Source organism: Ornithodoros turicata, unplaced genomic scaffold (genome assembly GCF_037126465.1).
Source record: "Ornithodoros turicata isolate Travis unplaced genomic scaffold, ASM3712646v1 ctg00000903.1, whole genome shotgun sequence".
In the NCBI taxonomy this organism is placed as follows: Eukaryota; Metazoa; Arthropoda; class Arachnida; order Ixodida; family Argasidae; genus Ornithodoros; species Ornithodoros turicata.
The window spans coordinates 500,863-521,635 of NW_026999413.1; the positions used below are offsets into that span (position 1 = coordinate 500,863).

General features: G+C 45.9%; 1 protein-coding gene across 4 annotated transcripts in view; it reads left to right on the forward strand.

Annotated features, from left to right (window-relative positions):
* The window catches only part of LOC135375593 (Fanconi anemia group D2 protein-like), a 339,045-nt gene that overhangs the window by 157,182 nt on the left and 161,090 nt on the right, over positions 1 to 20,773 (forward strand). For all 4 annotated transcript variants that reach the window (XM_064608269.1, XM_064608270.1, XM_064608271.1 and 1 more), the window contains exon 24: positions 8,074 to 8,167. In XM_064608269.1, the coding sequence (XP_064464339.1) occupies positions 8,074 to 8,167 (94 nt within the window). The remainder of the gene's footprint in view (positions 1 to 8,073; positions 8,168 to 20,773) is intronic.

Consider the following 20,773-nt stretch of genomic DNA (forward strand, 5'->3'; position numbering starts at 1 on the left):
CACGTGCTGCAAGGTAGGTCTGTGAATAATTTCGACCACCTGGAGTCCTTTTGACATACCCCAAAAACCTTTGAGACACGATGCTGGAAGCAATGTGCTACACACACACTGCTACCGTGCTCGGCTTGAATTGCGGCTGTGATCTTGTGCGCAGCACGCCAACACGTTCGTGGCTGAGCTACCGAGGACGGCAGTTGTTGAAATGCGAACGCCGCTCGTCTTCAAGGAGCCAGCGCAGCAGAGCGAGCATGCTCGCCATGCTGCAAAGGTGCAAGCCTTGAGCACTGTAGCAATATACATTTTGAAAAACGGTTAAAACTTGGGCTGGTTGGTGATTCACTTGGTCACTTCACTTAGTGATTCACTTGGTGATTCACTTGGTTGGTTGGCATTCAGTGCTGTGTCCTCATCATTTTTGTGTTCCATGCTCGTCTTTCCCTGCACTGAGGGTTTTATCGTTTTTAACTATATCTTTTGAATGTTTGCTTCTAATGCTTCGTGCAGTGGAGTAGCCAGGGTGGGGCTGAACACCGCATCCTACTGAAACATCAATAATTGTTATACTACTATTATTATAATATTATTATGCTGTGACTGAAATTCTCGCGAAAGAGGACCTAAGCATTCCCGAAGCCAGTAAACCTCCAAAGGGAAAACGAACAGAAAGCTCACACCTGGCCATCTGGAAATATAGCAAAAAAATTAAGAAAGGAAAGAGAGAAAAGGTATTTGGAGCAAAAGGAAATATCCCAAAATATGCATTATGCCCGCAATTTCGTGTCTAATATGCCATAATGGACAAAATATGCATTTCTATGCGCTATAGAACCCTCTTAATCGGTCCCAAACCACAAACAGAAGTGTTCTTATAGTGCAAATGCGACACTACAGGGTGCGGCACTCAAGTGTGCCACATTTCCGTCACTTCATAAGAAAAGAAGTAGTCCAACTCGCCTGAAATTTTACACAGTGAGAACCATTTTCTTGCAGTTTTTTTAGCATTCCTTGCGGACATCGTCTGTTCACGCACACAGGAAATAAAATTTGTTTGAACTTTTGACCCCATGCATTTTCTATGGCCTATTCCCGGTTATTTTGGGGACACTTTGTTGGCGAACCGCACTTCTCAACGAGTTTCGCCACATCACACACAGGTGGTGCAGGGCACCAAGCGAAACCAAAACTCTGAGCGGGGTCGAAGCACATTTTTATCGTCTGCTACGATTCACGTCTGCATTTTGTCGTTGCATTTCGTCTCCCTCGAAAATCTCTTATCTGCAGTACAAAACTTTTTCCCCTGTGAGTTTTTGCATCATACGATGAAGCCATTTACTGAGGCAGAACGCGCGGCTACTGTGCAGCTCTTCTATACGCTCCACAGTGTAATGGACGTTCGGAAGAAGATCCGAACCAATTTTAAGAGGAAACCTCTGAGCCGACACACGATTCTGATATGGGCGAACGATTCGTGCAGTCCGTAAGCATGACTGACAAAAAACGAAATTGCAATCAATGACGTCTCATAGATGATTTAACCAATGCTGTCCTCGCAGTTAACGACTTCAGCCCTCTGATTTCAACAAGGAGGTCCGCACGCCCTTTTGAAGTGTCGGAAAGGAGCATTCGGAGGGTCCTGAAGCAACACAACAGGCATCCATACAAGGCCGTGGCCATGCGGGCTCTTCTTTCTGGGTACCGAGAAAGACTGCTGCAGTTTGCACGGGGGAAATTCAATATATCAAATACAACGCCATGCACCTGCCGTTCCTCGCGTTCAGTAACGAGGCCGTGTTTCACTTGGATGGGCGTGTAAACTGGCACAACTGCCGGTATAGGTCACCCCATAATCCAAATTTTGTTGTTGAACACACCATGCACACTGAAAGGTTACAGTTTGGTGTGGCATTTGGCACGAAGAGATTGTGGGCCCGTTCTTCTTTGAGGGGACGGTTACAGCGTCGAGATACTTGCAAATGCTGAGCGATGAGTTTTCGCCTGAGCTCGAAGCACGGAATATGCAGAAAGTCTGCATTTCTATACAGGACACTCTCCCTTGCACTGACGGTCAGGAGATGGCTCGATGAGACTTTCCCTGAGAGTGGATGGGGCGCGGTTTGAGGAACATGCCTTGGTCACCACGCTCCCCAGACCTCACCCTTTGTGATTTTTTTCGTATGGGGTTATGTCAGGTCCCTTTGTGTACCAGGACAGGTATAAGGACATGAACACATTGAAGACCCGCATCAGTCAAGCCTTCGACACAATAACAGACAGCATGCGAGCCCACGTATTTGACAGTTACATCCGCCGGCTTAAAAAGTGTGTCTCTGTGAAGGGGAATCACATTGAACCATTTTGAAGCCAAGAAAGACACGAGCCGCATGACTCTGCGGACAAAAATTCAGACTTTTACACTTTCTGGTAATTGTGATTTGCTTTTTCGTTTTAGTTTTTTCTCCTGACGACTGAAAAAAAAGTGCGGAAAAAGAGTGAAAAGGAGAATAAACTGCATGCTGACTACCTTCCTCTTACTCAGAGTTTTGGTTTTGCTTGGTGCCTTGCGCCACCTGTGTGTGATGTGGCAAAACTCGTTGTGAAATGCGGTTCGCCAATGACGTGTCCCCAAGATAACTGGGAATAGGCCATAGAAAACGCATGGGGTCAAAAGTGCGAACAATTTTTATCTCCTGTGTGTGAAAACAGACGATGTCTGCAAGGAATGCTAAAAAAACTTCAGGAAAATGTCTCTCACTATGCAGAATTTCAGGCGAGTTGGACTTTATCTTCTTTTCTTATGAAGTGACGGAAATGTGGCACACTTGAATGCCGCACCCTGTATATCACGAGAGAAAAACTATGTATTTAGATAAAAATTCGCTGTCTAATTATTACATATTTGCAAGACGCAAATTTCAAAGCCACAATTCAAAACGTAGCACACTGAAACTGCCCGAGTAGGAAAAAATTAGCTTCGTGAATACCCAATGCAGAAAAACGGGCTGTGTCACGATTCTCCCCATCATCCTCTACTGGCACATTCCGTCCACCGTCGTTGTCTCAACCCAGTGCCAGTGCACGCAGAGCTATCTCTGAGCATGGCCGACTTCTGGCGAGCAGCGAGACTTCCACCCAGCATTTACGTACGTGCTTTCAGTACAGCACTACAGCCAGGGTGCCCTTACCAACACCAGCTAGATACTAAGGCCATTCTTTTTGCCTGGACCTCCTGAACTAGTTCAAGGAGTGCAACCCTTTCGCATTCTTTTCTTTCATTCACTCTTCGTTCGAAAAGAATGGCCTAGTAGGTTCACTCGTGCTGCACCAGTTCTCAAATGCCGTATTTTCACGCGTATTAGCCGCGGCTTATGCGCAATTTTTTTTTTTTTCGCGGACGCTCTGCGGCTTATCCGCGGGTGCGGCTTATCTGGTGGCTATTTTTCCCTTGTATTTTCCCCATACCCCGGATTAAACGAAAGGACCGACAGTGCCTCATGTTTTTCGGAGCAGGACCGCCCTGCCAGTGCACGAACAATACCGAACAGGGGCGGGTCCACATTCGAGTGGACTGACCTTCCGAATACATTCCCCCACGCAGCTTTAACAAAAGGGGTGACAGTGATTAAATATCTCCTGGAACACCACTAACTCGTCAATCCACGAAAAACATGCAACAAGGGCACAATCCGATCTTAGTAGAACACTAGAAGTGACCTCCCTTGTTATACATTATGTGGATACACCGATTATACACCGGAATGTGGACCACAGGGTTTATGGCCTTCCCTGCGGTCTCCTTTGTCGGCAGACCCACAGGAAGGGTTCAATACACCTGACATTAGGATAAAACGTGGTCAGCTAAGCGTCAGTTCTCATTTGACCAGAGCAGCAGCATTCGGGGACACGGGCACGGCAGTTATAGGTAAGGCATGGCTCCAACGTGGAGGCACAGCTACGACAGCGGCTTCAAACTAAAAGTCGTCGACGTCGCGGACCAGTACGGGAATAGGGCAGCTGGCAGGGAGTACGGCTTCAACGAGCGTTGAGCGTCTCTATTGATTTTGTTTGTGCATCACTGGTTTAGCGCACAAAGCGTCGCGTCGTATTACCCGCGGCTTATCTGCGAGTGCGGCTTATCTGCAAAAACATTTTCAAAATGTATCTAAAAACGAGTCCTGCGGCTTATCTGCAATGCGGCTAATACGCGTGAAAATACGGTACATGTGAAGTCTATGATGAAAAGAATGTGAGAGGGTTGCACTTGAACTAGTTCAGGAGGTGCAGGCGAAAAGAATGGCCTTTGTTATTGAACGTCTCCGCATACTAAATGGGAAAGCTTAGAAATAAAGTGCAAAAATTCTTCAATCTCTCTCAAAACTGATTTTCTGGAAAGCGTTTTGAACTTTTTGTCTAAATATTTAGATCTGTATGTTCCAGGTGAGCACCTGGCAGAATTCAGAGAACGGTGAATCACAGTAGCAGACAAATTCTGACTCGTAACCGAAGGGAAGAGAGGAGGCAATGAACAGGCCTCCTGTATCTAGGTGGCGTTGCCCTTACCCCCACCCCACCAAGGCTTGCTCCGAGCAGCGGGCAGGCGCCTCACCTACCATTATGACACCACCACAACACAATGCGTGTTCAGTTTACGAACGCCACTGTAAACGGCTGCCACCCTAATGGAAGATGAAATCTGCCCAGGTGCCAGCGCACAGTCGTAAAAGCCATGTCGTCGCTGAATGCAGGCATGCTGCTCAGTATCCAAGGCCTTCGGTCTCATAATCGGTCCCTGGTGTTTAGCTTCAAGTCTATCTTCAAAATGGAATTGGATTCAGAACGAGTTCTGAAGTTGAATTCTGACCTGTGATATGATGAGCTGTGATGTCAAATGATGGGTAATGATGTGATGGTCTGTGATGTTGAACGATGTATTATGATGTGATGGGCTGTCGGAAAGGCCGGACATGATGTGATGTTGAAGGGATTTTTCAGGAAATGCCGACCTGTGCCCTCCAGACTCGGTGCACAGCGGAAGGTCCAGTTGTTTGGACATATCACTTAGGAAAGCAGTGTTCTTTGCCAATGAAACGTCCAAACAACTGCACTTTCCGCTGTGCTCCGACATCCGCCAACCCACAACTAGACGTGGCTCATGCATAGACCTGGTGTTCCAGAACAGCACTCTCATTCAGGATGTCACTCACCTTGCCAACCATTTCAGCGACCACAAATCAATACTCATTATGCTTAAATAAATTTGTCGCCATACTTTCATGTCGCCTCATTTCACCACACATACAGCGGACACTGAATTTCACGTTACACAAGTCGTAACCGTCCTGTAACTTTTTGCTTTTTGCAATTTTTGTAGGGAGTATACAATTAATTTTACTCTTAATTTTAATAAATATTTGTTGAAATAAAGCATACAGAAAGCAGTTATGAATAAGAATGGTGTGGTCTGCTTGGAGGGTCAATACAGAAAAAAAAAACTACTTTCCTACAGGGAACCTGTGGATTCTCAGATATCCAGTGGGTTTGGTTACTGGCAGTTTTCGCGTTAGGTGTTGTGCAAAAAACACACCAGATTCACAGGTGCATGTTCATCCAATTAAGCTTCGTCTGAAACATTTTGCTCAGATATTTGGAGTTTACAGTGCACATTATGAAGGAGACATATGCCTATATATTATTACCATGTCTCCATACCAATTGCATTATCATACTTCACCATCATCAGAAAAATGGTAACTCAGGGAGACTTTTATAATATCAAATAAACCTGATTCAAATCAAATTAATTTGATTTTGTTGATTTTGTCAACAATCACATGTTCTTGCAACCCTGCTTCTGGCCTGTATGGGCCTCTTTTTATCTGCATGTTTTACCACTCATATAAAGCACAAGTTATAAGGCATCCTAGCATATTCAGGATTTTGACAAATTTTGACAACAAGAAATGGATGAGTGGTGGCGATGGCATAAGATGCTTTTGGACTTTTGAGAGCTATGTTTACTATCTTTATCTCTTTTTTTCCTTTTTCTGGAATAGCAAGTCGTCGCAGTGTCTAGCTGACATCTCTTTTGTTTCCTTTCTTTTTGTCAATAGATACATCCTGCACATGCACCATAGAAAGCCAGAATTCCTCGCCTTATCAGATGTATTAGTCACTTTCTTCAAGAAAGCCATTAAGCACCTGTCAAGAATAAATGTTCTTGAAGTGCTCCAGATACTGTTTGTGCCTGACCTAGAAAACTCTCCTTTTTTCAGCTGCCCAAAAGGCGTAGACAACTGTCATGCCAAACTATTGGCAGCAATCAAATGCTGTCCGCCAGCAAATCAAATATATTTCAGTTTGCCAATTCCCAATGCTGTTATATGTCATTGCCTTTGAGTTTGTATTCTGTTTGGTTTATTTATGGTTTGTGTAGGAACTTGCGAAGTGTGTTTAACTGAACACTAACCAGGACAATCTAAAAGGTGTGTGCAAGTCTTGGGCATGGGTTGTTGTGCTTATTGTATTCTGTCTTTTGTATTTAATTTGAGACGTAGAGGTTAACTGTTATTACAGTTCGCAATTTTCGTACTGCAAAGCGCACACAGTAAATACTTTGAACAGAATGTATGCTGTTTACTGTCGCCTCATACTTGTGCAGATATGAACTGAAAATCTTGCCCCGAACTCACTGAAATACTGAACTTGCACTTCCATTTCGTCATTATCCTCAGTGTCGTGATGATTGATCATTATATCATTATAAGTCCATTGTTCTTCCACCGATGCAGCTGGATGAGCAAAGCGTGTGGAGGCATGTGTGGGCATGAAGTACTGTCAAAGGGATGGCTATCCAGCACAGCATAATACCTCCATTGGTTAGATCGTGGAAAGATGTGAGCTGGATGAGGGCAACGTGGCAGTAGAAAACCCTTGTTTAGCACCTTTCTTTCCATTTCTTTTCTTTTCTTTTTTTTCATTCGTGGATTGTTCCAGTCATAAGTGGGACAAAACACCGTTCCCAAGCATGCTGGTTGGACAGTGGGACCACGACTGCAAACTGGATGTCTGGTCACATTACTTCATGTCACACTACACGGTCACACTACATGACTTTTGGGGCTGTGGCTGATATAGTTTTTAAGCTTACCTTCGGATTCTTTGCCCATATGGGATTTACCATCGTCAGATATGCTAATCATTCGTTCTTTCGTAGCCCTTCCTACTACTTGACATATTGTCCTGGAAAGAGCTCTGGGGTAATTCCTGGGATCTCCAAATTGTGTCACATGGGACATATATAGAGATTTCTTGAATTACTTCAACTCTCAATATTTCCCCAAAAGAACAAGGTCATAACTTTAAATGAACTTTGAAAAGATGTTCTTTCTTTTCTTTATCATCTTGGGAAGATTTTTTGTAACCCACCGCTTCTTTGTGGTTTTTTGGTCATGTATACAGAACAATGAAGGAAAACACTTGTAGATGTCCTTGAATATGTTAACAGTAGGTGAATTTAGCAGTCAAGGACCTTTCATTTTGGTGCTTGTAGTCATCTATGAAGCTAGATTAGGGAGGTACAAACGTGCACATATGGAAGTTGGACATTTCTTTATTACATCTTCCTTGTGTCTATAGAATCTTTCATGCATGGAATTGGAAGACTTGTCAATGTATTGAGTACTACATATATTGGAAGAAGGTGCCCTCCACAAAAGTTAGTTATAATTATGTGAGAAAAGTACGGTATCTAGCACTGTAATCATGGCTACGGGAAAAGCAATTCAGATGTGACTACTACTCATTACTACTGATTTGTCATGTATGCACATACAAAACTAAACATTCTGGAGTACTGTGTGCGATGGCTTTGTACATTGCCTTTGCTATGGGGCATGCGATTGGGGATGTATTTGGGATTTTGTTGCACATGTGTGTTTCTAGAAACACCATCCAGGCCTTCCCCTTTGCAAAAAATCATTATAGCAGTACCAACTGCCGATGCTGTGAAATCTGAGCCTTGTTTTGAAACTTTGAAATGCACACAGTAATTGACATTCAGATGCATTCTCCATCCAGCTATCCCTGGCTATGTTCCACCTTTAGCGGTGTTGGATGTAGACAGTGCAAGACCTCTCACAGTTGTGGCAGCAAAGCGGGGGAAACCAGCCAAGTAAGTGATTTTCTACATTTTCTACACTTTTGCAGACACCTGTCATAAGAAGTACAATCAAATGATTTTTCGGCACATGCACGATGAACACAATCTCGTAAAGAGCTCAATACAACAGACTGAAGACCAATTATGTGACTTACACTCTCAGCAGTGCATTCATCCTTGCTTCTGGTTCATTTAGGAAAGCTAATGCAAAGTGGGGAGTTTCTGAATATTTTACCACCACGGCCAAGTTTTTTGTGTGACCGTTTAATGCATAGGTCTCAGTTATACCACCAGGTGGACTGTTTACTCATTCTTGGCAGACCTCTGATTCTTGGTAGAGCACTAGAAAAACGAGTTTCAGAGTACTGTCAGCCACTTGGCTCTGCAAAACCAGCAACACCACTATCCCCCCTCCCCCATTGGGCCTACACGCCAGCTAGGCCTGCTGGGTTATCGCTCTACGAGAAATGTCATTGTGAGTAACATCACATGAGATTGTGATGTTGTGTTGGGCGGTCTGTGTAGGTGACCATCACTGAAGGTTGGGACGATGTACTAGCGTGACACAATCAGGCATTGTGACACAGGAACAGTCATAAATAAGTGAAAAGTGATGAACTCTGGTTGCAATTACGGTTCGGAATCTCGGGCTGTTCACACACGCCAATTCCAGCAAATTTCGACCAAGCAAGGAACCTGACTATCTCCATTTTTTTTTATATATATTCTTCAGGGGACAGGAAATGATGAAAAATGCACCTATATTTAGGCCCCAACTCGAGGGAGAGGGGGAGAAAGAAACTGGTCGAAATGCGGCCCAGTCGTTTCAGGCTACTTTAAGGGCTTCTCGATTGAGAACTATGTGGTTCTAAGAGCCACAATTTGTTTTACCTGCTCACTACTACATGGACAGCGCACTATCTTCATACCCATTTGTAACTGAAACTTTTTTCGTAAAAAAATGGCAAAGTCGCAAAAAAACACGAAAAACTCAGTTTTTCGGAGCCTTCCTGTACTGACGCCGTTTATCGGAGAATAATGAAACCTCCACCATTCGTTTCGTCATTGCGTGCCCTATCTGTTGATACCATTTTCATTGTTCTAGAGTTAATCTGCTCGAAGCAGATTGTAACACACACACACACCACAGGCGGTATCGCGATTTAGCTGCATTTCGGCCAGTGCCATCAAATGGCCATCAAAAATGTTGTGCAGAAACCCTTTCTTAACACACAGAAAAAAAATTTAGATCCGTATTTGACTTTCAGTGATGTTACGATTTTTAAAAGTGACAGTGTGCACGCGCGCTGCCCAGGGGTCGGGAACCTCTACAGTTCCAAGGGCCATATTTCACCCCCCCTCGTCGACTTTTTTCCAGGGGCCGCAGATGAGATTCGAACCCATTCTAAAATTAAGCCTAAAATAGCCTGCCATAATTATTAATCGCTGTTGAATGACACGCTGACCATTCTACAAGCGCAACTAATACTGTCAGCTTGCTTGTTGCGCTCACAAAGTTATGGTTTAGAGAATACGACAAACATCTTTTGTTAATTTTAAGCACAGGAAAGGCAACATAGAGAGCGCACTTTTACTTTAGGAATTCGCCCAGCTAAACACCGCGATTTTCGTTGTGTGCTCTGTCTGCGCCAAGCTGCAACTGTAGCGCAGCTGGGCCACGGGTTCCCGACCCCTGCCCTAGGCAGTACTCTCCCACAGCTGGTCGGCGTTACGGTCGCCAAAGACGGACGCGATTCAGAGAAATCGAGTTGAAAACATGGTTATAGCTCAGAGCAATGCACTTTTAATTTGTATAACTCTGAAAAACACATTATGAGAATGCTAGTTTACAGAGGTGGGATGTCTGCTTGAGTCTTCTTCAACTCTACACTGTTGGGAGCCTCACTTTGCTTTTCCTGCACGTAATGAGAACGAAGGCCAAGCACTGGACGTACATTCTTCCACTCATCTTCTTTTTGTTGCCTGAAGGTTTTCACATCTTGCGAGGGGAGGTGCAATAAAGTCAGGCTTTTGACATGTCTTGACACAGCGGTAGTGAACTCTCACACATTTCATAGTATGTACTTCCGTTGCTGGAGAGCGCAAGTTGAAAATTGTTGCAGCATGTTTGACAACATCTTTCCATGACCTGGAGCTGAGGAGAGCCACCTCTTTACAGTTGTGTTGCGTCAGAGCTCATAGTGCTGAAATCTGTTTTTGAAATGCGCACTGGCCCCATCAGAGATGTATACAGTGCTTCCATACAGGGGTTCGTGGTCCTCCATATGTTCTTTGATCTTGAGAAGAGAAAGCAATGTTTCTACGGTATCATGCTGGGTGTCATCGGACACAACAGCATAACAGTGAGTTGAAGTTGACGTAGTAGCCACACATGTGAATATCGAAACTTGAGTTTTGTGCCAGTGGTAGCTCTGGACTTCCTTGGACGGGACAAATGTCCAATTCTCTGAAAAGTCGAAATGAAATACAACATGTCCTGGCTTTACAGAACACTTCTCCTTTCTGGACCTTCCTGATGTGGTCATGGATGATATAGGAGCTAACCCACTTTCTAATTACTGTAAACTCTCGTTAATTCGAACTCGAGGGGGCCGCGATATCTGTTCGAATTAAGCGGAGTTCGAACTAACGGGAGCCGCGCCCATGGAAGGATGCCTGGGCGTGGGGAGCGCGTTAAAGCTTCTCGGGACGCGCCCGCGGTGCATTCACGCCACTGGTTTCACTCTTTTGATGCACTGGAATGTCTTTACGGTAGTTCACATCGTTACTGCCGCGAAACTATGCCCATATCCGTGGTCACCTTCCCAACGCCAAGCGGGTGCTACAGCAGAGAAAATCGCAAGATCGCGATGTACACACATTTAGAGAAAGTACAGGACTCGCACATACCTTCAACAGAAATTTATTTACAGAAGCGATGCCACTCACGCTTGGAAGTAGTCCGTAATGCGAGCTTGCACCCGTTTCCTGGAGCGCGATTCCGTGAGCATAGCTTGCAGTTTATGCACAAGTTCAAGCGCAGCGTCCGCATTCTCCTCACAACAAAAATACTGCGCTGTAGCGTCCAGCGCCGATGCCACATCGGACGCACATGGCATAGGCACTGGTTCGTGGCATGTATCGTCTGCATCTTCGTCGCTGAGATCCGCACACTCGTCTGGTTGAATTCGGCTGGAGCACACAGCGTCGATGATGTCCGCGTCAGTCAGGGGCCCAGACGTCTCCACGTCGTCGTCTACGTTGACGTAGCTTTGAAATGTGACGCCGTCGGGTAAAACAGTGGCGTCGTAATTAAAAAGATGATCGTCGTCCTTGGAAGAGGGTAGTTGTGGGTCTGCGGAGCCCTCGGCAACCAACGGTTCGGCAAAACCACATTTGCGAAAACAGTTTGCGATGGTTTGAGACTTCACGGAATTCCAAACAGTTGCGAGGATGTGAATTGCACCGAGAAGGTCGACGCTGTATGCTTTATCGTTGTCTAAGCACAAAAGGATCCGTTCCAAGAGGTGTCTTCTGTACAGAGTCTTCAGGTTCTTGATTATTCCCAAATCCATGGGCTGCAAGACAGACGTGGTATTCTTCGGCAGAAATGTCAGGCGAATCGCTTTTAGTCCCTGGACCTCACAGTGGGCAGTGCAGTTGTCTACAAACAGGGGAATCTTCCTCCCTTGTGAGGCAAATTTCCTGTCGAGCGTGCGAACCCAGTCTGCGAAGATTTCGGCTGTCATCCAAGCTTTTGTGTTGGCTTTATAGTCTACGGAATATGTCCTGATGCCCTTAAAGCAGCGGGGCTTGCTTGCTTTGCCGATCACAAGCAAACGGCACCGTTATGTGCCAGTTGCGTTTGCGCATACCATGACGGTGATTCTCTCCTTGCTCCTCTTCCCTCCGGCACAGCTGTCGTCCTTGTAGGTTATAGTCTTGTTTGGTAGCAGCTTGTAGTACAGGGCAGTCTCGTCAGCATTAAACACATTGTCCAGTGAATACGATGCCAGGAGTTCGCGGAGTTTTCCGGACAACCATTGCTCACACGTGGCGTCGTCGACGTCAGCCCTTTCACCACAAGCACTCCTGAAGGTGAGTCCATGGCGTGCCTTGAAGCGTGTAAGCCACCCTTCCGACGCTGTGAAGTCCTCGATGCCCATTTGGCTTGCAAAATCTCGCGCTTTTGCAGCAATGATGGGGCAACGGGCAACGATGCAGCAATGATGGCGCTCAACGGTAGGTTCCGGCTCCGCACGTGCTTGATCCAAGTGATCACTGCGTCCTCAACGTCGGGATGAGCTGACGTCCGAAGTCGCTTTCTTGAAGGCTCCATGTTTTTTTTTCTCGTGCGCACTGAAGATGGCACCTTTGTTCTTGATGCAAGTCGACAGTGTGCTATCTTTATGCCGTACTTCTTTGCAATCTCCGGTTTGGAGTCCTGCCCACGTTCCACATCCCGCAGTATCTGCACCTTTGTCTCAAGGTCTTTTGCCGCGTAGTTGCCTCTTCTCGCCATGGTTCCAGTCGGCAAAACGAGCTGTGGCAAGTTGCTGAGCGATGTTGATCGTCGCAAGGTCACGAGAGCAAATGACTCCGCGCAAACGCTCCTCCACCCTCCGTAGTCTCAACAGGAGGACGGGGAGGAGAGAGAGAAGAGAGGCGCGGAGGGGGAGGGCGCAAGTTTTCGCGTGCGCATTTCCCGTCGCAAGGAGGTCAGCGCGTTCAAGGAGCACAACAAACTAGGAAAGAAAGGACACGTGCGCTGCGCGGAAGGTCATTAACCAGAAAGAAACGGAGGGCCGCGGCCCGTTTTGGTCGGAGCTGCGGCCAAAACCCGGGTCGAATTATCCGATGTTTATGCTCGTCTGTTCGAATTACCGAGAGTTTCTCCCCATTGAAATACACATGGTTTGGACGGGACCAGGACGAGAGTTTGAATTATCTGGCGGTTCGAATTAAGCGATTTCGAATTAACGAGATTCTACTGTACTTCAATGAAGTCGCGCGCAGGTAATGTCCTCCTCAGCTTCTCATATTGCAAAATCAATTTCTTGGTCATCTTGGATGCCCAGACTTTCTTTAGCAAGTGTTTCTGAACCTGGACACTGTTCGCAATCCCCAGAAAGACATTTTTTCGAAGTTTCATCACACATGCACATGCTGATGATACTTTGCGTTGATATATCCTCTTCGGAATTCCTGATGGCAGCTGTCGTGGTAAGGTCGAAGTTTGCATGGTACGTGCATACGCATTCCTCTCTGCATGGGCTATTACTAACCCACTTGGGGCGAATGGAGTAAAATTTCCTCAAGCTAAGCCTTATGTCTGGATACTTGTTCCTAAATTTTCTGTAGGCTTCGCGCATTGAACAAGTCATGTACCTCTTAGCTTTTGTGAGTTTCTGGCCTCCTCCTTTAACGTGCACGACGTCTCTTGATCTTGGGCTCTGAACCTTGCAGTCCAGCTCACCCACTGTATAAAAGCTCGTTGCTGCCGCCAAATCATCTTCCTTCAGAGCACTGCACTCGTATGGCTCAGGCAATGCCCACATGTCTTTTTCCGTGACCAACTACTGTGACTTCTTAATCATGTATCGGGATGCCTCAAGAACGATTGCTTGGACTGCGTGCTCTGACGTCGATGCAGGAAGAAACGTAAGAATTTGGCATCACTGTTGCAGTGACTTGCTCGGTAGGCCATCCTTATATTTCCCAACAACACTGGGCACAGCTGGCAGTTTGTATTCGATGTACCGGGAAGGGAAACGTCATAGTGCTTTCTTTTCATGTACGATGTAGAGGTCTTCTCGCGCTTTCTCACTTGTGTCACGCCGATGCCTTGTGACATTATTAGTCGACTGATTTCATCAATCGCTTCATCTTGCGTTGAAAACGGATCATCTTTCATACTGGTGTTGGGTGACGTGGACGTTTAAGGTTGTTGTGATTCACATAACCTCTGAAAATTCACAAAGCAGTTTCAGCACAGCATATCGGATTCCCGGATATCACCTGCACGTTCGGCACCAAGTACAGCTTTTAGGGCGTCAGTACCAATCCGAGTCACGAACTGGGGGTCCTTAGTACGGCTTTTTTTCTTCTTGTGCTTGTGCAAATAGTCTGCACAGTAGACCCATTTGCTGCTGTAGGCAGAACTCATGTCTCATGCGGAAATGTCAGGAGTACAAGGCGAGTCTGAAACAGCTGAGGTCCAACAGCCGCGGGAAAAACTTCGGTGGTGACAATTTAGGCACCGTCGTTCACACGGGTCAACTGCTTGATCCAGCCTTGACCAATTTTGGTGGCGACTGACGGCTGTCAATATTCTCCGTCAAGGCAAGCTTTAGCTTGGTGTCTTTGAACACAAAAGCAGCGGCTCTTGGCCGCCAATGAGGCATCATCACCAGTTGGTCCAAAAGGTTGGCCCGTGAGAAAGCTTTAACCCTCTAATGCCCAAGTACCAAAAACCACAGAGAAAATTTGCTTTCAAGTTGTATTCTCCACAGATTGTGATTACAAACAAAGTAACGCCATCCTGAATTTTTTACATCAAGCGTCCACTTTGATATGCGACGTATCACACGTGATCCAATGGGTTTTGGGGGCATCATTGAAGCTTGTGATATCGGACAAAGCAGTTGCGGTTCTTGGTGTAACACAACTTTACCTTACACTTCACACAGTACGAATATGACATTGAGTTCATCTCTGGTGGGCACGACTTGCATCTTAGTCTCCTTTCACCCCAGAAGGGAAGATGGTCAATTCCATGAAACCTGATGTCATTGGGTGCAGACATCCGTTTTGCCTTCCTTTTTAGTGGCAGGGCTTCCTTTTTAGTGGTCTTCTGTGAATTTCAGATGACTTTACGGCTTCATTCACGAGAAACTTCATGACAATTCGCCGTTCGATGTGCACTCTCACCTCGTTGTCGGCCATCTTGTCCAGCACGTGTCTTCTGTTTTGCAGAAACTTTGGACCACCACGTGGTGTGACGAAAAAGATACACAGCGTGAGCCATTTGTACACTGAGGAGACAGAAAGTCCCGGTTTGACTTGAACACCCGTCGTACTTCAAAGAAAAGTTGTGAACAATAAAGCGCACTGTTAGTGTATCAAGTGTGTGTGTACTGGACCTAAAGGGGTGGTGCAAATTTACCAAGCATGTGGAGACATCACGTGCCTGCGATAGAATATTGGCTCGTTTGCAAGGGAGTTGTGTTTAAACAACCACGTTTTAACTAATTCTGGATAGGCATAGCTGACGACGCTGATTCCGGGGTTGCCGGCGTCTGTACTATGGATCGCTCCACGCTTTCCGCTACTGCGTAACATCGCATGTGCTCGCAGGGTGTAGGCATGTAAGGACAGCGCGAGAAATTGAGCATTCAGGACTTAACTGTACATGCCGATACTTGTTCCCAGATGTCCTGAACCCCGATATTCGCTAGTAAGTGTCGAAAGTGCATTGCAAACACGATGTATTGCGCGGGACGCAGTGGGATACATACGGTGGAGGTGCGCCATTCTGTGAAATTGCGCGCCAAATGCGGCTTTTTTGTGTGCCAAAGCCAGCACCCGTGGGCTCGGAGGCGTCACTGAAATCCCAGTGCGGGGTATGGAAAGGACGATGTACACACACTGCATTATACTGGCAAACAAAGTTTTATTTCCTGTACACCTGTCCCCTAAAAACGACTACCATGCCTTACCCCACTCTTCTCGTGATGCAAGTCTGGTTTTGGAGTTTTATCCATTACAGATGAACTTTTCTATCTTTTGGTAGGCTGCGCTAACACATTTGTTGTCACTCTTTTTCTTTTTTGTATATTTCCGGCTCCTTGAAATAACAGTGCACCCACTTTCCTGTTTTTATGTAACCTTTGTTTTATGAAATAGCGGTTCGCAATCATGACGTTTCCTTAGGTGTTCTACCAAATTTCCGTATTTATTCTTGACACTAGCAGAGTGTTCTTTTAATCTCATATTTATGGATCTGGTTGTTCCTCTAATATATGTTGACAAAATTTTTGTGTACTACAATACACCACTCCTGTTCTACATTCTATGAATTTTGTTTTGTGATTAATTTGATGTCCTGCCCTTAATCATTTGCGAGCAAAGGATTAAGGTGCCAAGGTTACATGTTTTTTCCTTGCACCCAATAAAATGCCAGAAAAAACTTGAAACCAAGTTCGTCCAATACAAGGCATGCTCCATCTATGAAATTCTCCTCTTGTGCGGAAGAAACTATGTGGGACAGACTTTTCAGGTGCACCAACAATCGAATTTACAATCAATCAATCAATATATATATATTAGTTAACTCTGTTAGAAAATACATACATATTTACATACAGGTGGAGAAACAGGTGGTACAAACGTGCGAATCCAGTGAGAAATAAAATGCAGGCCCGAGTCAGTGCACATATATAGGAATGTGGCTGCTAGCCGGTCTTCATGAGACACGACTCCTAGCGTTCCACAAAGCAAAAAGTGGACGTTAGATTATCAAACCCTCACGAATCCGGGATAAAGGGACTTTGTCAGCACTCCGTCCATTGTGCTGGCCAAGAATTAATGGGAGTTTCTCAGCTGAGACTAGGGTTCTGTGTTTATGTTTATTTTTGGGTGGATTCGCGTATGTTTTTTCGATGTTTATTTATGTTCGTGAAATCAGTTTTTCGATGATTTTCCTTGCGTGTACAGTCGAACCTCGTTATAGCGAAGTCTCACGGGAACCGCGAATCTGTTCGTTGTATCCGAAATTCGTACTAAACGAATACCTCCAGAAATTGTAGGAGATTGCCACTAAGCTGCTAACAAGTGCGTGCACCACGTTGTGGTATGATACTGTAAGGCCGCAACACAAAATGAGCACTCAAAAAAGCATATTTATTTGAAAAAATCTGTAATCGCTTGTTGCCTCGTCGCGATAGCATTGCACACGACGATGTCGCTCACCTTATCGAGACAACGAAGTCCATTGCAAACATCTACTTCTGACGCCGTCGGATGTTCCAAGAGGAATTAAGTCCTTTAATGTTCGCACCATGCTAAGCGCCTCGGCACTGGTTACGCGAGAGTTACCCGTGCCTTCGTTTTCGCTGTCACCCCAGTCGTCATCACTGATTGCGTTAGCTCCAACCATCGTGTTTTGCGTGGTGACGGCAGCGATTATGCCACTGTCTGATAGCTCAGCTGCCACCACGAGCTCGTCGTCGGCCGACACAAAATCGCACCTGCTCCACCATTTGCAGACACTTCCACACGCTGGCTTCCACTTGGTGCCTAGCCTCGTTTGTTGCCGATGTCGCCTGCGTGTCAACTTCCTCCGCGATGGCCGCGAACCCTCCCTTCGCAAAGCGGTTTCGGATTGTGGTGTGCTTGACGTCGTTCCACGCCCCGAACAACATCTCAATCGCATTCTCATTTCCAAAGACAACGCTTTCCGTTTGCGAGACATGGCGTACCAGCCGAAGGTGTACCCACGTTGTCCGTCCACACTGCCAGTGGAGTGCAGCTGTAGCTTCCACAGTTTCGCCATGAAAACCACCGCCCCCCTTGACCACGTGATCATCCGTAACAAATCACGACAAAATAGCCGGAAAACGGCGCCAAAGAGTGCGCGCTGGCTGATCGAACTGCGCATGTGCGCTGCGTGCCCTCTCCACACCCTCTCACTCATCTTCTCCCCCCCCCTGTTCCGAGCGCTTCGCCAGGTCATCTGCTAATATTATCAGGAAGCAGAAAATGAACATCCAGAAGAAGAAGGAATTCACATGTACACATTTATTGACACGGTAAACATATACACAAGAATCGGGAAGCAGAAAATGAAAATCCAGAAGAAGAAGGAATTCACATGTACACATTTATTGACACGGTAAACATATACACAAGAAGCAACATTTGAATGCAAGTAAATCTACACAATTATTACAGAATACTGCAAAATAAACAGAATAAATAGCGCCGAGCAACAGAAGACGTGACTATCATATTATACAATCCTTAAGGGAACCTATTCGGTTTGGAGAAAGTAGATATTATTATACATATCTATAGCACGTGATGAGTCGCAGAAGCCATCCACTTCATCCCAGCACAACTGTCGAATTTTCTGGTGACAGGGGCCACATGCTCGCGGATCGCAGGGCCACGAACAGCTGTCGGTGTCTGAATGAAAAAACAAAAAACAAGGGAACCTGTTAATAATATGGTAAACCGGAGCACAGGCAACGTTAATTGGCTGAATACGCTCTGTAAGACATGCCAGCGTTACGCGTCTAATGCCGACTAATGCCAAAATTGGAGGAGCCCTGCGTACGCGATGCACGCTGTTTTCCTTTCATGCACACCAGTATATTAAACATCAGACACATTCAAACAGCGGAACAAAACGCAAGAAGCAACGCCACGCAGAATCATCAACCGGATCATGACTGATAACCGGCAGAAAGTGATGTAATACGGGGCAAGGTGCACACAGTTAGGCGACAGTATTAAACGTCTGATCACTGACATGCATCATACGTTTGTCTGCTTACCTTTCATTCAGGCGTTCATCCATGGCTCGAAGATCTTCGAAATCCACGAAACGAAATCGCCGCCTGCTCACATACGCAGACGCGAGCTACACAACGATCAGACGGGTCGGCGCCTCGGAGAAACGAACGCGGGCGAATCCACCGGTTAAATGAGCCTCAGCCAATCATGATCGAGAAGGGTCACGTGGGAGGCCGGAGCCAATGGAAAGTAAATAGCCGGAATTTGGCGGGAAATGCAGGCAGCGACACTATTTTCGCGGCGGCGAAACCGGCTTACTGTGCCTCCTCACACTGCCAGATGGGAATGAATCACGTTACGCGTGGTCACGTGGGTGGAGGAGGACTGAGCGCGGAGGTGGAGATGTGAGGAGGAGGAAGCGAGAGAATGCTGGCGGAGCACCAGGCCAGGACTCGATCGCACATTGAGGTAATTCGTCTCGTCCGTGACACGCACGCGGCGTCGCTAATCTCCGTGGATAAGTCATTCCGCGATAAGAAATTCGGAGCAAAAACTTCGCAATAACCGAGGATGCGATAAAAATAGAGGAGATTACTTCGTTGTAGAAAAAAAATCCCCATAGAACCAAAGCATGGCCAACCAAGTAAAGAAAAAATTTCGTAATAACCGAAAATTCGCTGTAACCGACTTCGTTTTAACGAGGTTCGACTGTACATGGTTTACCTGACAGTTATCGGCGAATAGCAGAATTTCAGTGCTGTGCGCGTCTAATGCAGCCTTAACAACAACAACCAATGCGAATTACCAATTTTTTAAGTACCAGTTCTATGAGTGCTGCAAGAAATGACTGGAAGGTGTTTGCTCGCACCTTGTTCGTTACGAGGATTCTTCAGATTGACATGGCGTCGCGATTGCAGGTGCTCCGATATGCGCGCCGCACCTCTTCCACAGCCCACATTAACTGTCACGCAACAATACTTGCATACGACAACATCTTCCTTGCCTGAGAGTTCAAATTTGTGTTTTTTGCAAACGCAGTCCGAGGCCCTCGTCCTTTTCCTTTGATCTCGATTGCCGCGGAAAGATAGGACCGCCGTACATGGAAAGTGGAGGTGTATGTACTGTCGTAACCTCTCCACTTAACAACTTGATTCTGCTTGACGTCACATCCCTAAAAGGTTCACAAGCGCGGTGGGGCACCTAAAATGGCAGAAGAATGAGATTCCAATCAGCGCCCCCGATCCGGGACAAAAGGATTGACGCTGGAACACTCAGTGTGGTTGCAGGTAATCGAACCATAGCAAATACAAAGAAAAGAAAAGTAATAAAGGAAAGTCTCCTTGGCATGTTGGAATCTTAAGCTGGGCGTGTGCAGCAATTTATCTGTCATGGTCCCTGGAATGTTCCTCTGTATTCGATGTCGCTCGATTAAAACCGAATTAGGGAAAATTTACCCGGCGTATGTTTTTCGATGAAAACCGAAAACGCGGAACCCTATCCAAGACCCACAACCAGCACCTTTCTACGTCCACCCCAGACCTTCCATATGTTAATAAACTTCAATTGCTAGAAGATGGTTGTGCTTGTGTGTTCATCCATCATGTTTGTTCTGTCATGTCAGTTAATACGTGTACACAACTTGCTCGCATCAGTGCTCTTTGGGAACTTGGGAAATGTGATGATTGTGAGCCGTTATTTGATAAACCAAAGACTGCACATAAAAACGGCAATGCAGTTGCACTTTTATTTCAAGAAGCCACAGAGAGAAAAAAGTCTGACGACAAATGTGTTAGCGTGGCATTTGTTTATTGTTCCTAAAAAATGGAAAAGTGCATCTGTAATAGATAAACTAGTAAATCCTGACCTGAAAAGAAGAGTGGAGAAGGGCGATGTAGTAGGCTATAAGAGACATGTGTACAGGAAGTAATACTTGGTTTGCCAGGGCAATGCAATGTGTGTGTGTATCGTCCTTTTCGCATAGAGCATAACGCTCATTCCACTGCAGAGGGCCACATGCTTTGGAGTGATAAATATGATTGGAGTAGGGGCTGGTCTGTTCGCCAGATCAACCACCTTATGGCCCAGATAAGCCTCCGTCGGTGA